At 28.7% G+C, this 19275-nt stretch overlaps 2 protein-coding genes across 2 annotated transcripts; one reads left to right on the top strand and one right to left on the bottom strand.

The window, feature by feature from the left end:
• Positions 1 to 15756: 15756 nt before the first annotated feature.
• On the top strand, positions 15757 to 16254 carry LOC107943296 (probable inactive dual specificity protein phosphatase-like At4g18593). Its single transcript, XM_041115500.1, has 2 exons — positions 15757 to 16069; positions 16235 to 16254. Exons 1-2 carry the CDS (start codon positions 15757 to 15759, stop codon positions 16252 to 16254), a joined length of 333 nt encoding a protein of 110 aa, XP_040971434.1.
• LOC107943295 (uncharacterized protein At5g01610) lies at positions 15759 to 17693 on the bottom strand. The gene has a single exon (XM_016877044.2). The coding sequence runs from the start codon at positions 17633 to 17635 to the stop codon at positions 17225 to 17227; it is 411 nt and encodes a 136-aa protein (XP_016732533.1). The 5' UTR covers positions 17636 to 17693; the 3' UTR covers positions 15759 to 17224.
• Positions 17694 to 19275: the final 1582 nt, after the last annotated feature.

Genomic DNA, 19275 nt, shown 5'->3' with positions numbered 1-19275 from the left:
TTCACTTTTTAGATGAAAGAATCACAAAGAAAAGCACAATTGTAAAAAATAATAATAATCACACAACGTGTAAAATATTGAGGGTTAAATTTTTTAGAATCAATACTAAAGTGACACAATATATAAATATTGAGAGTTAAAGTTGCTATTATGTCAATTTCTAAGGCTGACACATTATCTACTTGTTTGCCATTTAATGACTGGTGACTAAAAAAGACAAAATCGAATAGTTGAGTGACTACTAGTGTAATTTATTCAAAAATTAAGTACCTAAGTAAGAAAAGTAGTATAGTTTGAAGGCCGATATTTTTAGCCTTTGGGCTCCAATTAAATTTAAAGTTGAGCTGGGTTGAACTTCTAAACGAAGGACAAAGCTCTCACAACGTTTTTATTTTATCTACAACACTCAAACTCGAAACATTTTGTTAGACATAAAACTTCTTACCACTCGAACCAATAAACATTAATAATTTGAATATTAAAATACTTAATTTCAAAATTAATCAAAAGCAATATAATCATTAAATACCAAAAAGTTTTGGATAAAAAAAGAAAGAAAGAAAGTTAGATTATTTTATTTGATGGCATGGACTGTTCTAAACTTCTTTTAAATACCATTGGCCTTCATGTCACAATGACTAATGCTAGTAATGTAATGCCATAAAAAAGAAATCACAACTTTTTCTACTTTGAAACTACCAATATAATGATAGCTTAATTTAGACATAGATTTTATCTCAATATGGATAGTGCTGTTCAAATAAATACTGGGTTATCTATAGTAGGAGGCGTGATTCGAGATGAAATGGGAAAGTGGATACTAGGATATGATAGGTTAATTGGAGAAGTGTTTTGTCTTTGTTACTGAACTATGGGGACTCTTAGATAGTTTGACACTACTTCAGAAGCAAGGAGATGATCGGATAATCATTCGTTAGTTAGTCGGATCAAATATTTCACTCGTACTCCTTTGGAGATTTAGGAAATTTTGAAGAATGATAGAGCAATGAGCATTTTAACCCCGAGTACCCGTATGTAATTCCTCTGTTTTTAGTCTGTTTTCTACACCCCAAAAAAGTATGAATTTGAGTAACTACAACCCTTTTTTAATAATCTCGAACTTTGATCTTCTTCGTATCAAATAATATATTAATTTGAGTTAAAATATGTTATAAGTTCATATACTCTTACTAGACTTTTTAAATTTCAAAATTCAGGTCCAACTATTAACATTTTTAAATCCAAGTTCATTACAACATCACTTTTTTAGTTACGTTTCTACCAAGTGAGTTTTTTTTTATCTCAAAATGTCACACCGACAAATTTAACAAAAAAATTAATAATATTAACAATTGGACCTGAATTTTGAAATCTAAAAAATAGAGAAATAAAATTCTTAAAAATAAAAATTATGACATATTTTAAGATTTAATTTAACATGCAAAATCATATAGTTAGTACAAAATACTAATTGATCTAAAAAAGTGATGATATTGACATTAATGATTCTTTGTTTTCAATTGCTTACAAAAGCAAATCCATGCCATTAGATAACATTATGGGTATATATATATATATATATATAAAAGTAGGTTTAGTTAAGTCACCTAGAAATGCATTTTGCTTTCATAAGAAGGTGAACTAAAATGAAAAGGACTAAATGTTTGATGGGTAGCTTGAGTTTTACACCATTATTTTAATGAGGTATCTCTTATTTAAATCCTAAAATTCAATTCAAATAATGTGACTTTAAATCTAATCCGATCCAATTTAATAATAAAAAGTCAATCAAGTTGACTTGAAATAATTCAGATTAGAAATGCTCTAAACTCAAAACAACATGAACAAGCAATCTTAAATGATTCAAATTCGAGGGGATCATAACCCGAGTTTATCTAATCGTAATGACTCAATTCGAAAAATCTAAGCCTTGACCTCAAACTGAAATGACCTGAAAAGTTTAGAGCTCGAATTGAACTGATTCAAAACTAACTCAATCTGTTTATTATCAGTGATATATGATTGACAAGAGATGACGAATCAAGAACATGCAAGTCATTGTCCCTTTTTAACTATAACAAATTTGTGGATGAGACTAGCAAACAAATTAAAGAAAGCTCAATTTCAACTTATAAATTGGGTAATTCATTTCCTTTCATAGACTTTGGGGGGACCATATATGACCAATGTAATGGCCAAAGTCAACTTTGCTTTTAGAACAAAAACAAAAACTATATTAATGAGGATACAAAGGATAAGGGGTAAAATTAAATTGTAAATTATTTTAGAAGATAAAAAAATAATTTTACCATTATATTAATTTAAAATTTTATATTTTTTAAAAGGATTTTAGAAGTAATTTTATCATTTTAGAGGAGTAAGGTTCTTACTTGTCCCTTGTATTCTCCACAGTTCATAACTAAAGATAGCAAAAAAACCCACCCACTTTGAGATGATTATCAAAATATCATTTTAAATATATGATAATAATTATCAAATCAAGGAACGGATGGTTGTTGAGGACGCTTGGAATGATGAGTAGCTTAGTGGAATTAAGGTTATTACATCAATTGTTGTGGCGAAGATGGGAGGTTCGTATCCGATATATTCTGAGGGATCAAAATGTGATTGCGGATCACATGGCTAAATGTGCTGATACAAAGGACTCTTTGCTCCGTTTAGTTGCAGTTCTGTCAGTTTCGATTAGAGATTTGTTGGTCAAAGATCGTCATGGGTCTAGATCCTTTTAATTTATGAATTGGTTGTTGTAGCCGCATAGTGCTATCTCTTTTCTACCAAAAAAAGAATGATAATAAATATTATATTAATAACTATTCTAGCATAATTATACCTAGAAAACAATTGATGTATCATTAAAAATAAATTAAAAAATATTATTATTCAATTTTGATTAAAAATATAAACAAAAAAAATTAAAATTACGACATATCGAGTCAGATCAAAGTCGAGTATAATTTTAATTTTTTAAAGCTAATATTTAACATGTTTACTTTTTGTCAATCAAATGTAATGTCATAAGAGGGCAATCTAATCCACATGCTAAGATGACCAAATTTAACTGAAAATACTAACAATGTTAATGAAATGAATGAGATTTTTAAATCAGAAAAGTAAGAGAACTTAGTTTTTAACATTTTAAGTATGAAGACTAAATTTCAAATTTCGTTAAAGTTCAGGGACTAACAACATATTCTGACCAACATTCAAAAATAAATGTCACTAATAATAATATTTAGGGATTTGACGGGTTGGGATTTGCTTTTTTTTATCCAACCTGATATTTATATTTGATAAAAGTTATATATTTTGGTATTTAAATGTAACGACGCTAACTGTTTAGTGTTTAATTCGGGTTTTATTTAATTGTTAATATTATTGGGTTTCAATTTTTCATGATTTTGTTAATATAATAATTTTAGTGTTAATTGTGAATTTATTTAATTTTATGTTTAATTTGCCAAATATAGTCTAATGGATCGTTTTAATTCGGGTTTTAGGGTCAATTTGATGAAAATTCATAATTTCATCAAATCGACCCTAAAACCCGAATTAGACATTAAAAAATTAACATTGTTACGTTTAGGTACCAAAATGTTTAACTTTTTTGTTAAATACAGGTACTACAATGAATAAAAACAATAACACAGGTACCAAATTAAGTATTAAGCTTCTTTTTTTTTTTTTTACCGATATAATTGCAATTTGTAGAGTAGCTGCCATTGTTGTTGTTATCATCAAGTGGTTGTCCCATTCGTGGAAAAACGTCGGTATCACAATCACTATTTCACGGCGGCCTAACCAATGGAAAAAAAAGGAGGCCCACCACTCACTTTGGCGGTTGAGTTGTGGCTGGCGGCTGAGCTGTTAAACGGCGGCCTCTCTATTTATTAAAACCTCGCCTGGGCCTAGTGGGGACACACGACGGTCTTCGTTTTAAAAAGAAGTGATGGCGTCGCGTTGTGAAGGTAGGTCAGCTGTCGAATTAGGCGAAGTCAATTTCATCAACTTCTTTTTTATAGAGTTTATAATAATTTATTTTAATAATTGACTCAAATCATTTTGATTTTAAAAGTGTTCATGGATGAATCGAATTTATATATATCATTAACATTCCAACACAATGTAATAGATTTGTTCATGAGTCGAGTTATTTGATCTGATCTGAAGGTCCACTCGAGGGTAAATTTGAGTAAAAATATAAGTCCGAATTTGAAAAAATGTAGGCCCAAATTTGTCCCCCAAAAAAGAACTGTCGTTGTTTTTTTTTACTATTTTATTATCATTTCGTTATTACATTGCTATTATTTTATTGTTATTATTTAGATATTATATAACTCTTATTTTATTATTAATTTTGTTACTATTTCAATCGTATTTGCTTGCAAAGTTGCACTTGTCTTAATTTTATTTAAGTATTTTTTTAATTCTTTTTCATTTGATGAGAAACATTTATTTTAATGTTTTTAATGTATTTGATGTATTATAGTTTTGAAAAAATTTATATAAAAAAATTTAATACGATTTCAGACACATTTTTCGGGCCAAGCCTAAAAAAAGGCCTAACTTTTTACCTAACTCGGTCCGAATTCATAGACAACTCTAATATATAGATGTAGGCGAATTTAGTGGGCTAGTAGGGACTAACAGGAGCTTTAACATCCCCTAAATTTAAGTTTTAAATTTTTTTTATTTTTATGTTATAATTAATGTTTAAAAAAAACATAATTTTGTGATTTCCTCCTAAAGTTTTTCAAAGTTTAATTTCTTTTATAGAATTTAGAATTTTTTATGATAAATTTAGAAACATTTTTAGTTTAATTCGATAAATTAATAGAAAATAGTATCTAAATATTAATTTGATAAAAACAAAGTCTAATAATTACAATATTTATATATAAACGTCATCTAAATATCAATTAGGTAAAAAATAAACTTAAATAATTATAATATCTAATACAAATTGAGCATTTAACTTACTTTGTTTTCCTTAAGTTTTGGAAATCAAGATTATCTCGAATTTAAAAATATCTTGTTAAAAAGTAAATCCGACCCATTCGAACATGTATATTTTAAAAAAAAAAATATCCCAACCCCTTTTATCAATAATTCTACCTTCACCCCTGCATAGTTTACTTATGGATGTACACAGGGATGAAATTAGAAATTTTTTCTGGGAGGTTGAGATCGAGTTACATATTTTTATGAGAATTAAAATGCAATTTCACCATTGTATCAGTATATATCTTTATAGTTTGTAGGAGGGATAATATAAAATTTGGCCCTTGAACTTGGCAATTGACAACTAGGTTCACTTTGGTACCTATATTTTGACAACATTTGAGATTCATGGAAATAAAAATAAAGGGGTTGAATTTAAAATATACAAAAAGTATAAGGACTTAGAGGATATTTAATTCAAAAAGAAAAGGTTGAAAACTATGAAGATACACTGCCAAAAGCCATTTTAGCCAGTTTATCAATGCTCAACATTACATATTTGGCTATCTATTGTTTCTAAAAGAAGGAATGTAAGAAGCACTTTCAAAGTTTTCATAAATATTGCAAATTGCAAACATTGGGTCCCTCAATATTATTACTTCACAGTAAAAGTAGTCAAAAAGAGAAAAGGAAACAAGATGTTTTGAAATTGTAGGGACCTTTCTATAATTTTTATTCTTCCACGTTTTCTTGCTCTTTCAATCCTAAACTATAAAAAAAAAAGCAACTCCCCATTTTGATTTCTTTTAGCTTGACTCCACATTCCAAGTTCCCAATCAAAAATCTACTTTTTTTTTAGGTATTTTGCTATATGATAATCATGTATTGGTTTCGATTAAATCTGGAATTGAGTTAGGCTAGACTTCAAAACCGAGATAGGGGCGAATTCAAGAGTGCAGGTAGTAGCCTTAGTCTCCCTTTGGTTCAAATGGGCTAATTACCTTTTAGTCCTAAAAGTTTTATCGTTCAATTTAAGGTTTTTAAAATACAATATTCATGTTTTCCCCTTTCCCGAGAACTTTGAATTTTATTTCAGTCCCTAAACAAAAATTTTTGGCTTCACCCTTGGGAACAAAGCATCCATAAGTTTGAACTCGAAACTTTACCTAAGAGAGAGAGCTTCTTACCTCTGAACTCAACATACCAACACCAAAAACCCAATTTTCTTTTAGTTAATTAACACTTAGGAATAAAAAAAATTAAATTGAATTAGTCGGTTGAATAAACCGATGACTTGTTCAATCGAATGATATATATAAATAATGAAACGATTAGGTTGATCAAAATTAGTTCAATTGGTTGAACTACTAGAGAATGAGGGTTTGGAGTGGGTCTATCATAACATGATTACTTCTTTAGTCGCTATTTTCATAACCTGATCAGACTGGCCAATCAAACTAGTTGGAACAGTTGGACGACGGTTGAATCGATTTTTTCTGATTGTTCATAATTTATTCAATTGAACCGATCAAATCGAGAACTGATAGTTGGGCCGGTTCAACTATCGATTCGATTCTGAAAATTACCTTGTCTTTAGTAGCATCTATTTTTACTCAAATTAGGGTCTGACTTGAATGCATCCTAATGTAGGGGCGAAGCCAGAAAATTCTTTTAGGGGGGCCGGATGAAATTCTAATTTTTTATAGTTTATATCTTTATAATTTGTAAATGATTAAATTAAATTTTTATAATTTTAAGGGAATCAAAGTACAATTTTACATTTACTAATTTAAAAATTTTAAAAAAATTTAAAGGCAAAAATAATAATTTTACATTTTAGGGGGGCGGGGCCCATGCCAACCCCCCTGGCTTCGCCCCTGTCCTAATGAAAGATTGACGAATCAAAAATATTAATGAGATTAAATCTAATGTGATACTTGTCCTTAATAATATTGTGACGATGCCATCGGTGGCACGGGATGTTAAGACGTGGGGTATAACATAATTAATGTATATATATTTTTTAAATTCAAGGGATTAATGCATTAAATTAAATATATATAATTAAATAATTGTTTTTTTATCTATGTCTACAAATACAAATTATAAAATGGACCCAATTGAAAAAATACCCAAGTCCCATGTGCTGAAATTAATAATCAAGTTGTTGAATAAAAATCTCAATAAGATTCTGCAAAGTGCAATCCAGGAAGTTTCCCATCAAACAAATACTAATTAAAAAGGTTTTCCTTACTGTAATTATGGATTTTTCTAATATATTTTTAAGGCTAAAATATGTGGTTAGTTGTTGTAATTTGATAAAATTTGAGATTTAGTCCTTGTACTGCGTATTTTTTTTATTTGAAAATCTTAGTTCAATCGTTAAAATCATAAACATTTTCCGTCAAATTTTATCAATTTAGAATTTTGATTAGCCTCTCCTCATATGACAAGGCATATGATTAACTAAAAATAAACATGACAGAATCTTTTTTAGGGGGGTCGAATTTGAATTATAAATTTTTGAAAGCTAATAATTTTTTCCGTCATTATTAACGTAAAATTTTACAACTTTTCAAGGGTTTGAACTATAAAATTTTCATTCTTGGAGAGGACACAATTGAATTATAAATTTTAGAAGGGGTCAAAATATAATTTTACCATTAAATTAACTTAAAACTTTGTAATTTCTAAACGGGTTAAAAAGTTAACAGATTTTGACAAAAACCACCAATGACGATAATGATTGAATTAAGATTTTCAAATCGAAAAAGTAAGATGATTGAATTTTTAACTTTTAAAGTACAAGAATTAATTTTTAAAATTATCTATAAACCCTTAAACTCCAATTAATTAAATGGGATAATGTTACAGTTTTTTTTTGTGAATAATCTCATTATAGGTTCTGATTATATCTGCTCTTTTTGACATAATGCCTAGAATTACTTATAGCCCATCCCCAACCTCCATAAATAAAAGGATAACGCGATTCAGCGTACACATTTAAGCACACTCAAATTTACAATTTTCAAACTCCAAATTTAATATAATAGTAACTATGTGAATCGAACTAGTACTCAATCTGTAATTTTCTTTTTCCTCTCGATGAAATTGGTGATAAAAAATTATATAAAAATTGGGTATGAATAAAAAATTATATATATGTATAAAAATTCAATCACAAAAATTTCGAAAATAAAGGGCAGACAAAGAGGGTCCCTAGTCTTGTCTGCAATGGAACAAATTTTTAATGAAATTCCTACAAATATATATATATATAGTGCAAATCTAATTCAATATTAAATTACAAAATTTGTTAATCCAATTTATGGTTAATCATTGAAAATATGATTCTAAGTAACGGTCAAATTACTAACACGGTTTAACACATGGTCAGATTTTAAAATTCAGATCCAATGACTAACACTGTCAATTTTTTTTTTGGGTTAAACTGATTGGTGTCACATTTTAAAATAAAAAAATATTCACTTGGTAGCTGAGTAACTAAAAATATGACGTTGTGATGAACCTGAATTTAATAAAATAATTTTAACAGCTGGACATGAATTTTGAAATCTGGAAAGTAGATGGGTTAAATTCTAAATTTAAGAAGAGTATAAGGACTTATGCCATATTTTAACTAAAAAATATTATAAAAGTAGAAGGATTCAAATTAAAGTAAAGGGATTATATCCTAATTTAAATAATAATAGTTGGACTCAAACTATAATTAAACCTTTAAATTAATATGATTTTTTTTTAAGCCCACACTTTTTGAACACTAAAGTGGCTTGAGTGTGGACCAACTATGAACATCACTTTACCATGCTTGTATTTGTTTTTTATGCATGGAATTTTAAGATTCAAAAAGAAGAATTCAAATTTAATTCAAATTATTTATATAAACACTTTTTTTAAAAAATCATTTTCAACAAATTTAAATTTTAATATTTGTAATATTTTTTTATTTAAATATTTTTAACAAGTTTTGATCATATCTGCTTCTTTTGATACAAAACCTAAAACTACCCATAGCCTCTCTCCAACCTGTAAATAGGAAGATAATGTGCTTTAGCGTACTTGAAGCTAAGTCCTCCTGCATTCATAGTAATTTAACAGCTAGTGATAGAAAAAAGCCGAATAGTTGAATGACCATTTTATAACTTTTTTTTATAATTAAATGACCTTATATTTATTGGAAAATTACGAACCTTTAGATGATGCTGGAAATTGGGAATAAATTGTGGCTATAAAACTTGAAAAGATGATGGGTAGAATTTCTTTTTTTTTTTATATAACATTTTAATATTTTGCTTATTAAGTTAATCAGATATTTTGGTAGACGATGTAGAATATCACCATTTTTTTCTCCATCTTCATGTCATCTTCATGCATGTGTGAAGAAAACTTTTGTTTTTTTTTCAAATAAGTCCTCTCTACCATTTCCAACCACCTTGAGCTTAAAAACTTCAAATTCTTCCATGGATTTTTACTAAAATCAATAGAGTAATCTCATAGAAAGCTTAGTTTCTTGTAAAGTTAACTAGTGCTCGTACTGGAAGATAGAAAAGTGAAGTTAGGGTTTTGGGTAAAAGTTCAAGGTAAGGATGATAAAATTTCTTCAAGAATTTAATATTTATTTCATTAAAAGTGCATGGAAGTGATATCTGATTATGTTTTGACATTAAATCTTGTATACGTGTGACATGCTAATGAAGAGAAAGAGAAGAGAGGTGATCAACAAGGTCTTGATAAGAGGAAAGAAGTAGCAAAAGAGCGAAGGAAGAAGAAAGAGGCTCATCCAAACACTTGATTGTAAGCACTTCGAGAATTTTACTTTCCCTAATTTAACCCCATTGTAAGTAATATCAAAACAGCTATATGTTTAATTTATATGTCAATATGTCAATATTATATATGAAAATTGATTAATGAGTAGTGAAAATATGAATTGAATTTTAATTACAAAGTGAATAGATTAAGTGTATTGCAATAGTAGTAAGAAAGGACTAGATTGTAATGTGTACAAAGTAGACATGTGAGCTAAAATATTGATAAATAGGGTTCGAATGAAGTGTGATGTAATAGTGAATAAATGAAAAGTGATATTATAGTGGAGTTATAGAGTATAGTAAACTTTCATGTTAATAAGGATTAAATTGTAAAAAGTATAAAGTCTGAATTGTCTTTAATTGTTGATTGAATGTGATGAATTTAACGCCCATGTAGACAAGATGTGAACTAATAGGGTATAGATGGCATGTCATTAGAAAATTTTCATGCACGCTAGTGATAGCGACATTTTAGTGCAATCTAGTGATTTTGTACTTCGGTGCAATTCTTTAACTCTACACTTCTGTGTAAGATAGTGTATGCACATTTGTGCTAATGATTCAATGTTATTTCTGCATATCCTATGTGTTCTATTGAGTCTACAGTTGAGCTAAAAATTGAAATGGTAAGTAGTCTTATTAGTGAAATTGGTAAGTGGCTGATAGAATGTTAGTTTAAGAATTCACTACTGTTAATTTCTATTTAATTTCGTTGTATATTATTATTGATCATGTATCTAATGTTAACATTGAATACTTTCGATGGTAAGTTTAATTCTTGATATACTTATTAAACTTTTATAAGCTTAACGTGTTAAATCTTCAACGCATAAGTAGAGGCTCGACTTAGAGCTCTAAAGTGAAGATACAATCTCAACTCATCACAGCACATCACATCTCAAAGCTTGAAAGAGAGAATGGTTTTGACCTTTTGGTAATAGATTATGGCATATACATAAGTTAAAGTAAAAATTGCATACAATATTTCTAATGAAAATACTTAATGAATCTTGAACATTTTGCTAACTTTACGAACTTAGTTAAGCTTTGATTGAATTATATGTTGAATTACATGATATTTTGATGGATATTTATATTTTGTAATGTTTAGAAGTGTTATAGAATGATTGATGATAGTTTAGACATGGTTTTAGATGTTTCAAAAATGTTTTGGGTGATCTACCCTTAGTGTCACGACATTACAAATCAGTGTTGTGACATTAGATGACATTGGAGTATTCTACCCTCAGTGCCGCAACACTGACTCTGTTTACCTTGTGTTGATCCAAATAGGCCCTGGATGGATCCCGTTTGTAACCAAACTTTAAAGGAAGCCTAGAAATGACTTGAATAGCTTCAAATAAGTCTATTTATGTTAAAACAAAGTTTTGAAATTGATGTTCGAATTAAGTAGTTTTTACTGTCCAAATGTAACATCCTTTGCTCATGTTAAATCAGTCAATTCAAGTGAGGGGCGTTACATTTTATGTATACATTTGAACCAAAATCAAAATTTAATGTGTATAAATACACAAAATCAAAGCTCATGTATCAAATTACACATTAAATCAAAGTTCATATATAATTTTGATATTTATCCCTTTTATTTAATTTACATAAAAATCAACCTTTCAAACATTGTGGCATCTTCCAAAAATATATTGTTTTATGTATGAAAAATGTTTATTGAAGCATGCAACATATCAACAAAACATATATTATTGAATAATATATTTTTTTAATATTTTATATTCAAATTTTAATAATATGGATAATTTATATTTCTATAGATAAAATAAATTGGAATAATAGTGTTTTATTTGAATTTTATATTCAAATTGTGATAATATTTATAATTGATTTTTTTAATTACTAAAATTAAATTATATTAATTATTTAGAGTTGAAGGGACATCGTAATTTATGCAAATGAATCCCTATAAATACATTATTTAAAAATAAAATAAAAGTAAAAATATTTTTATTATTTAAATTGAATTTGGGACAAAATTTTTTGTCTAAACTTGACGCATGGGCAAGTCTAGTGTGAGTCTACTACTCGAATTACATCATTTAATTTTTTTCCTAAATTGGTCATTAAGATAATTTATTTAAATATTTGTTATATTTTAGTATCTTATGTATATGAATTTAGAGTTGAAATAGAATTATTATGAAAAACTATAATAAGGGATGAAAAAATATACGATAAAAAGTAAACATGGGAAAATAATCAAAGCACGTATGGTCAAATTTTATTTTATTTTTTATCGTTATCACCAAAGTTTACACAAACTCCACGAGTAACCTTAAAAGCTACAGTTAGGGGAGAGCAATTTTTCAGTTTTGACTTAAAAAAACTAAAAAATTCAACCCATTTGATTTTTTTGATTTCGGTTTAGTCGTGTCATAATATACTTCCCAGTGACATAACTCAATTTTTCTTTTTTTGTCACTTTATTTCCTTATTTTACTGTATTAAGAATAATATCTTACTGTAGAAATTTTTAGGGTGTTACAAGTCGATTGGGGCGGGTTGGTTGGTTTTGACATCGATTTAATCAATTAATTTAGTCAGTTATCGATTTTTTAATCTGAGAACTAAACTGACCGATTCGACTTATTCTATATTATTTTTAAATTATTTAAAATATATTTATATTTTATATTAAATAATAGATAAATAACCATATAAACTCAACCTAATAATCCAAGGTTGGTTAATCGACCGAACTGACCAAATCAAAGTTGGTTCGATTTGGACAGTTTTCTCAACTAAAATCGATCGGATTAATTTTCTTTAATTAAAGTTGATTAAGTCAGTTCGAAAAACCGATTGCTCTCCACCTCCCCCCTAACTATATAGTTGATAAAAGTTGTAAGATACATCACTAAATATTTTTTAATTATAATAAATATATAATACATAATTGATTTATATTTCACAAATTAATTTTAAAAATATTGTACCATTACCTAAATTATGATTTCAATTTCTTTGATTTATAAAATGATATTTATTATAAATATTATTTGCATGAAACATACCCATAATGTACCAAAATGTACATACAATTAATTTTTAATGTGTGAAAAATTATATATATATATATTTAAAAACATGGACATGAGTTACATTAGGAAATTATACTAAATATGGGATGAAATTGAAAAATAATATACACAATTGAAAATAATTCAAAAAATAAGAAGGATACAATAAAAATACATGAATGCATATAATTAATTAATAAAGTTCAAAAGTTTGATAAGTTACTCTAAAAATAAGGGTAAATTCTCCATTTAGTCACTCTAAATAAGGGTCATTCCTATTTTAGTCACTTAAAAAAATTTTTTGTTACTTTGATCACCTTAAAAAAAAGTTAACCAAATTGGCCACTTCACTGTTAAATGGTAATGAAATGCTGACTGCACATCTCCATGTTACTCACTCTAAAATTGGGGTAAATTACCTGTTAGTCACTTTAAATAGAGGCTATTCTTATTTTGGTCACTGCAAAACAATATGTGAAACTGCACTATTAGCTCTTCGTTACTATTTAAATTCGTGGAGTGTCCAATTTGATTAATTTATTTTTTTGGAGTGACCAAATTAACAAAAAAAATTGAGGTGGTCAAAATAGGAATGAAAACTATTTAGAGTGACTAATAGGGTAGTTTACCCTAAAAATCAGTGGCGAAGCCAGAAAATTTTTTTAGGGGAGGGCCGGATGAAATTTTAATTTTATATAATTTATATTTTTATAATTTGTAAAGGGTTAAATTAATTTTTTATAATTTTAGGAGGGGCCAAAGTGCAATTTTACCTTTACTAATTAAAAATTTTTTAAAAATTTCAAGGGCCTAAAATGAAATTTTCCATTTTAGGGGGGGCCGGGGCCCATGCTAGCCCCCTGGCTACCCCCTACTAAAAATAATAATACAAACTCTCTCTGCATTTTGTTTTTTTTTCTTAATCATCTTAAAATACCATAATTGCCCCTCTTGAAATCTTTAATGATATTGATTTTTATTTTACATTAATCTCATTATAGGTTCTTATCATATTTTTATTTTTCTATACAATATCTAAAACTACCCATCCTAATCTCTTAAATAGGAAGAAAATGCGCTTCAATGTACTCGAACCCACGTCTTCCTATACTGACAACTATATCAATGTCAATCGAACTAAAACTCAATCAACCTTTAATGATATTGTTGATTTGGTAAAAAATTAGCTCTACTCATTGTTTAAACAAAGCTATCTGATGCATTGTGATAGCTTTTATATATAGTTATAGGTGGTAAACACAAGTAACTTAGCATATTTATTAATATTTACATTATATTACTATACATTTAGATTTTTAAAAATTATATAATATATATTAGATTATGACACGATAAAAATTTATGTGAAAATTATATTTATTAAAAGTTCATGTAAAAATCAAATAAAGTTTGATTAAAATAGTAAAATTGAAAGTTTAAATGCCATCGTGTCAAGGTCAAATTTTGTTATCTATGGATTTTTATTGAATTTACATAAAAATATAAAAATTTCCTCGTAATAGTATAATTTACTTTGTAAAAAGTATGGTTTTTTGATCATTTCCCAACTGATTTGGCTTTCAGTTAATAGGTGACAACAACTCGATCATGCATTTGAAGAATATGTATTGTTTTTACGTATAATAAAATTGAAAAACGAGAAAGGCCAAACTTCAAGCTTTAATATTGAAACTTAAGTTTAGTTCATATTTTAATAGCTTTTTTGGGGGGAGCAAAGCCCGTTTTTCATGCTTTTTTTTTTTTCAAACCTTTCAAAATATCGAGCGAGCTTCCAGATTTAGATAAATAATCTAACTATTGAATAAATCTTCATTGTTTTTTTTTTCCTTTTTGATAATATACTTCATTTTAATTTATTATAAATATAGGGATACTCTAATTTTTGGCCCGTGAACTTGATAACTACGTTCACGTTGGTAGCTGTACTTTTTTTGTTCACTTTGGTACTTACTTAAACTTGATAATTGGATCTATTTTACTTGAAACTTGAAAAAATTTAATGATGTGACATTCTAAGATTGTGCTATATCGTCACTTAAAACTTAAAAAAATTATATAAATTTTCAAGTGATGACGTGGTACAATTTTATAGTATCACATTCATTGTTTTAATATCTAGACCGGTAGTTGAACAAGTCAGACCACCAGTTCTCTATTCAACCAATTTGATGGATTCGATTGCATGTCTAACAATAATAATTAATTAATTAAAATTTCATAAAAATCTAAAAAATAAAACAAAAAAATTATTAGACCGTTCAACTATTGATTTTTGTCTCGTTTTCCAATTTTTACCTATTTCAAATAGTTTCCAAGTCAGTCGGTTCAACTCATTTGTTTGGACCTTTATATCGATTAGTTCTCGATCTATCTGATTTGGTATTGTTCTAGTAATACTGGTTACATCATTAAATCTTAATAGAATCTAATTTTTACCAATTTTAAGGATCAAATGAACCGAAAAAAATCCAAATACCAAAATAAATCTAATTATCGGGGAATCCTAAAATTACATAACAAGCCTAAAATTAGAGGTGCCCATGCAAATAGTAACTATACCTGACCCAGTGACCCAGCAAGGCCTAACTAGTAAAGTATGGCCCAATCTTCACACTACCTTAATAAAAACCAAATGTCTTTAAAACGTTGCCGTTTTAAATTACCGCCTCGCAAAAACCTATATATAAAAATGGTGAACGAACAAATTATACAAAAGCGATCGATCAATTGAAATTTTCTCTTCGAAGGTAACCCTTTTATTTAATTGTTCACAAAACCCTAGATTTTAGCTTTTGATTTGATTCAATTCAATTCATGGATGTATTAATTTTGATTCATATATGCATTAACAATCTGTTTTCAATGTCGATTTTTTTCCCTTTGTTCAACAGATGGAAGCGACGAACAACACTGATTCGGAACCTGTTTCGAAGCCTCAATTGATCTATCGTTGCAAAAGATGCCGAAGAATCGTTGCTTCAGAGGAAACTATAGTTCCTCATGAGCGAGGGAAAGGGGAAGCAAGTTTTAAATGGAGAAAAAGGAGTGGGCATAACATTGGGGATGAAGAGAAAGGATCGACCCAATGTTCTTCCATATTCGTTGAGCCTTTGAAGTGGATGCAACCGGTTCAAGAAGGGTATGTAGAAGAGAAACTTCAGTGTATGAGTTGTAAATCTCGGTTGGGTTCGTTTAATTGGGCAGGTATGCAATGTAATTGTGGAGCTTGGGTTAATCCTGCTTTTCAATTGCATAAGAGTAGGTTAGATGAGTGTTATATGTGAAAAAGAATTAAGAGTTTATTGATGTTGGTTGATAATCTAATCTTTTGCTAATTCCATTATTGGATATGGCATTTTGTTTTAGCAGATTTTAGCTTTTGGAGATGATTCAGTAACCAAAAAAAGATCCTATTGTAATAGATGGCTAGCTGTAGTAAATGCTGCTGCTTTTTTTTTCATATATAATCGCTTTTCTTGAAGTATCTGTGTGCAATTCATCTCAGTAAATATGCGAGAATCTTGGAAAAATTGAACATACTCGTGTTGGTAAATACTTGTATTCCATAATCATGCTTGAGTTTGTGATGATAAATGAGAGGTCTTGAAATTTAATCAGTGAATGGATGGATAGTTGATTTGATTTATGTTATGGCTATTAGCTTTTTGGTAATCAGAGAATAGAAGTATTTAGTGATATTGCTTTATAATCTAATCTGTCCTATCTGTGTGCAATACATCTTGGAAAAATTGAACATACTCGTGTTGGTCACATACACGTATTCTATACTCAAGCATGAGTTTGCGATTATAAATGAGAGAGATTGAATTTTAATCAGTGAATGGATGGATAGTTGATTTGATTTGTGTCATGGCAATTGGCTTTCTGGTAATCAGAGAATAGAAGTATTTGCTGATGTTGCTTGATAATCTAATCTTTGCCAGTTCCATGATTGGATATGGTAGTTTGTTTTAGGAGATTAGCTTACTTTTAGTAAACTTATTCTTTTTCTTGAAGCATACGAACTCATGTCGGTTACGTACTCGTACTCAACACTCAAATTTAGAAGTTGAATTTTGATTAGTGAATGGATGGATAGTTGGTTTGATTTGTATTTATGACAATTAACTTTCTTGTAATCAGAGAATTTAAGTATTGGATTTGGAGTAGCCATTGAATGAAAAAAAAATAACTCGGGTTTTTATTGTTCATTTGTTAAATACTTGCATCATTATGCAATATTCTTATCAAGAGAATTGCATACATTGCTGTTACAGTGTAGGGTAGGGTAGGTTTTGAGTGTGAACTGAAAATAACCACCGGAATCCAGTGTCTCTCTGAGAACAAGACGGTGCCTTTTCACTGCCCAGCAGCAAATGCATCGACGGGGAAAGTCTTGGTGACACCAGCGAGGCTCTTGAAGTGGATTTTTCCGGTGGGTGGATCATCAGCGATGATCTCATTCACCGGAGGCCACAACATGAGTTCCTTAGCCTTAACTCCTCTGAGTTTCTTGATCCGTTTCTTATCCACAATACCAGTAATTTGTGTGTCGTAGCTGACCAGTTTACTGATCATCTTGAATTTATGTTCGACCTTTTTCTTTTGCTCGATCCACATGTAACCGGTATCCCTCACAAAACCGACCTCGATCACGTCCACAAGAGGGAGAAGTCCTAATGGGAGGTCGAACTCTTGGAGAAGAGCAATGGCCATCTCCATTCCCTCTTCATGACCGTTCTTCACAACCCCTCCTTCCTTATCTGCCATTATAAATTGAACTATAAACCTTTGATGCAATTGTTTGATATTGTGATGATGTGATTATAAACATGAAGTAGGTATATTATTTATACTAGTGTGTATGTTCACTTAGGACAAAAATTAAAGGGGAAACCGAGGTTATTTTGCATCGTGTCCGGCCATTAAATGGGTTTTCACATCAAACCGGCCATTAATTACTTCTTTAAGTAATTTTGACATTTTTATTTTCTTTTGAAGACCGGTCTCGGACACGCAACAGAAGGTATTATTTTCGTGTTGGGACTTTTTCTTTCATATTTTGAAGAGAAAGGGATTCATGTAATTTAAAGAGTGTCATGATCAGTAGATATACAACTTGTAAGTTCACAGAGTAGATATACAACTTGTAAGTTCACAGGGACAATACCTTCTGTCAAGGGTTAAAGACTCTCCCCTTAATAGGTATAATATAAGAAAAAGGGTTGCGGTTGTTAAGATTCGAACTTTATATCATTAAATATATTACGAATAATTGAAAAAGGTTGTGCTATGTTAAACTTCAAATTTGGTATCAATAATTCCCTACCTTTCAAGGGTTTTATCATATGGGATAATATAATTTTGAGTGTCTAAATTTGGCAACTAGCATTGTTGTACCTGTAATTTTTTGGTCCATTTTGGTCCTTAAATTTGATTTTTTTTTTCAAAATATAATGATGTGATCGGTGTTACTGGAACAAGATTAGATCAGACGAATTGAGAACTGGTTGATATAACGATTTGAACAAAGGTGTTGAACTAATTAACTTGAAAACTACTTAATATTGATAAAAATTGACAATTGAACAGTCGAATCAAATCAATAAAATTTTTTTATGAAAATTTAATTATTTATTTAATTATTCTTAGTTTGACAATCGAACCTATCGAACTAATTGAATAAAAAATCAATGGTCTAACTTGTTCAACCACTAGCTCGGTTACCAGAACACTAAATGTGACATTATGAGATTGTACCACATCATTAGAAAATTTATATAAATTTTTAAAAATTTTAAGTGATAATGTGACACAATTTTAGAGTGTCACATTATCAAATTTTTTATATTTTTTAAGTTTAAGGTTCAAATTCCTAATTATCAAATTTAAGGGCCAAAATGAATTGAACAAAAATACAAATACCAGAGTAAAAAATTATATATATATATATAGTTAAAAGCTCAAGTGGCATGAAAATAGATTCAAGAATTTTACTCTTTTGTCCATGGCTTGGATTGCATGCATTTGTAATTGACTATTTTAGTACATTCGTTTTTGTATTTTTCCAATTGCATCCATTACTTGATCTACATAGTTTTTGCTGTTATTGTTTGCCTCCTCTTGTTTTTATCTCATCTTGTAGACAAAATTTTCAAGTGGTTTCATTTCGATTTAATTTTCAATTTGGTTATTTTGGGTGTTTATGTTGAGTTTTAGTTTTAGTTTCGGATTTTTTTCTCTTTATTTCGATGAAAGTCTAAAAGAATTTACGAAGTTCAACTGAAGCATTCAGTCCACCAAAAAAATAATTTTAGTATTTTTTATATCAGTAGAGTTCAAACTCATGCCCTTAAATAGCATTGGTTGACAAGAACACTACCATTTGCCTCTAAAATCAATTTGGGTTA

This window comes from Gossypium hirsutum, chromosome A06, assembly GCF_007990345.1.
Source record: "Gossypium hirsutum isolate 1008001.06 chromosome A06, Gossypium_hirsutum_v2.1, whole genome shotgun sequence".
NCBI classification, from domain to species: domain Eukaryota; kingdom Viridiplantae; phylum Streptophyta; class Magnoliopsida; order Malvales; family Malvaceae; genus Gossypium; species Gossypium hirsutum.
The sequence above is the reverse complement of the archived record's forward strand: the minus strand, read 5'-3'. Positions and strand labels throughout refer to the sequence as shown.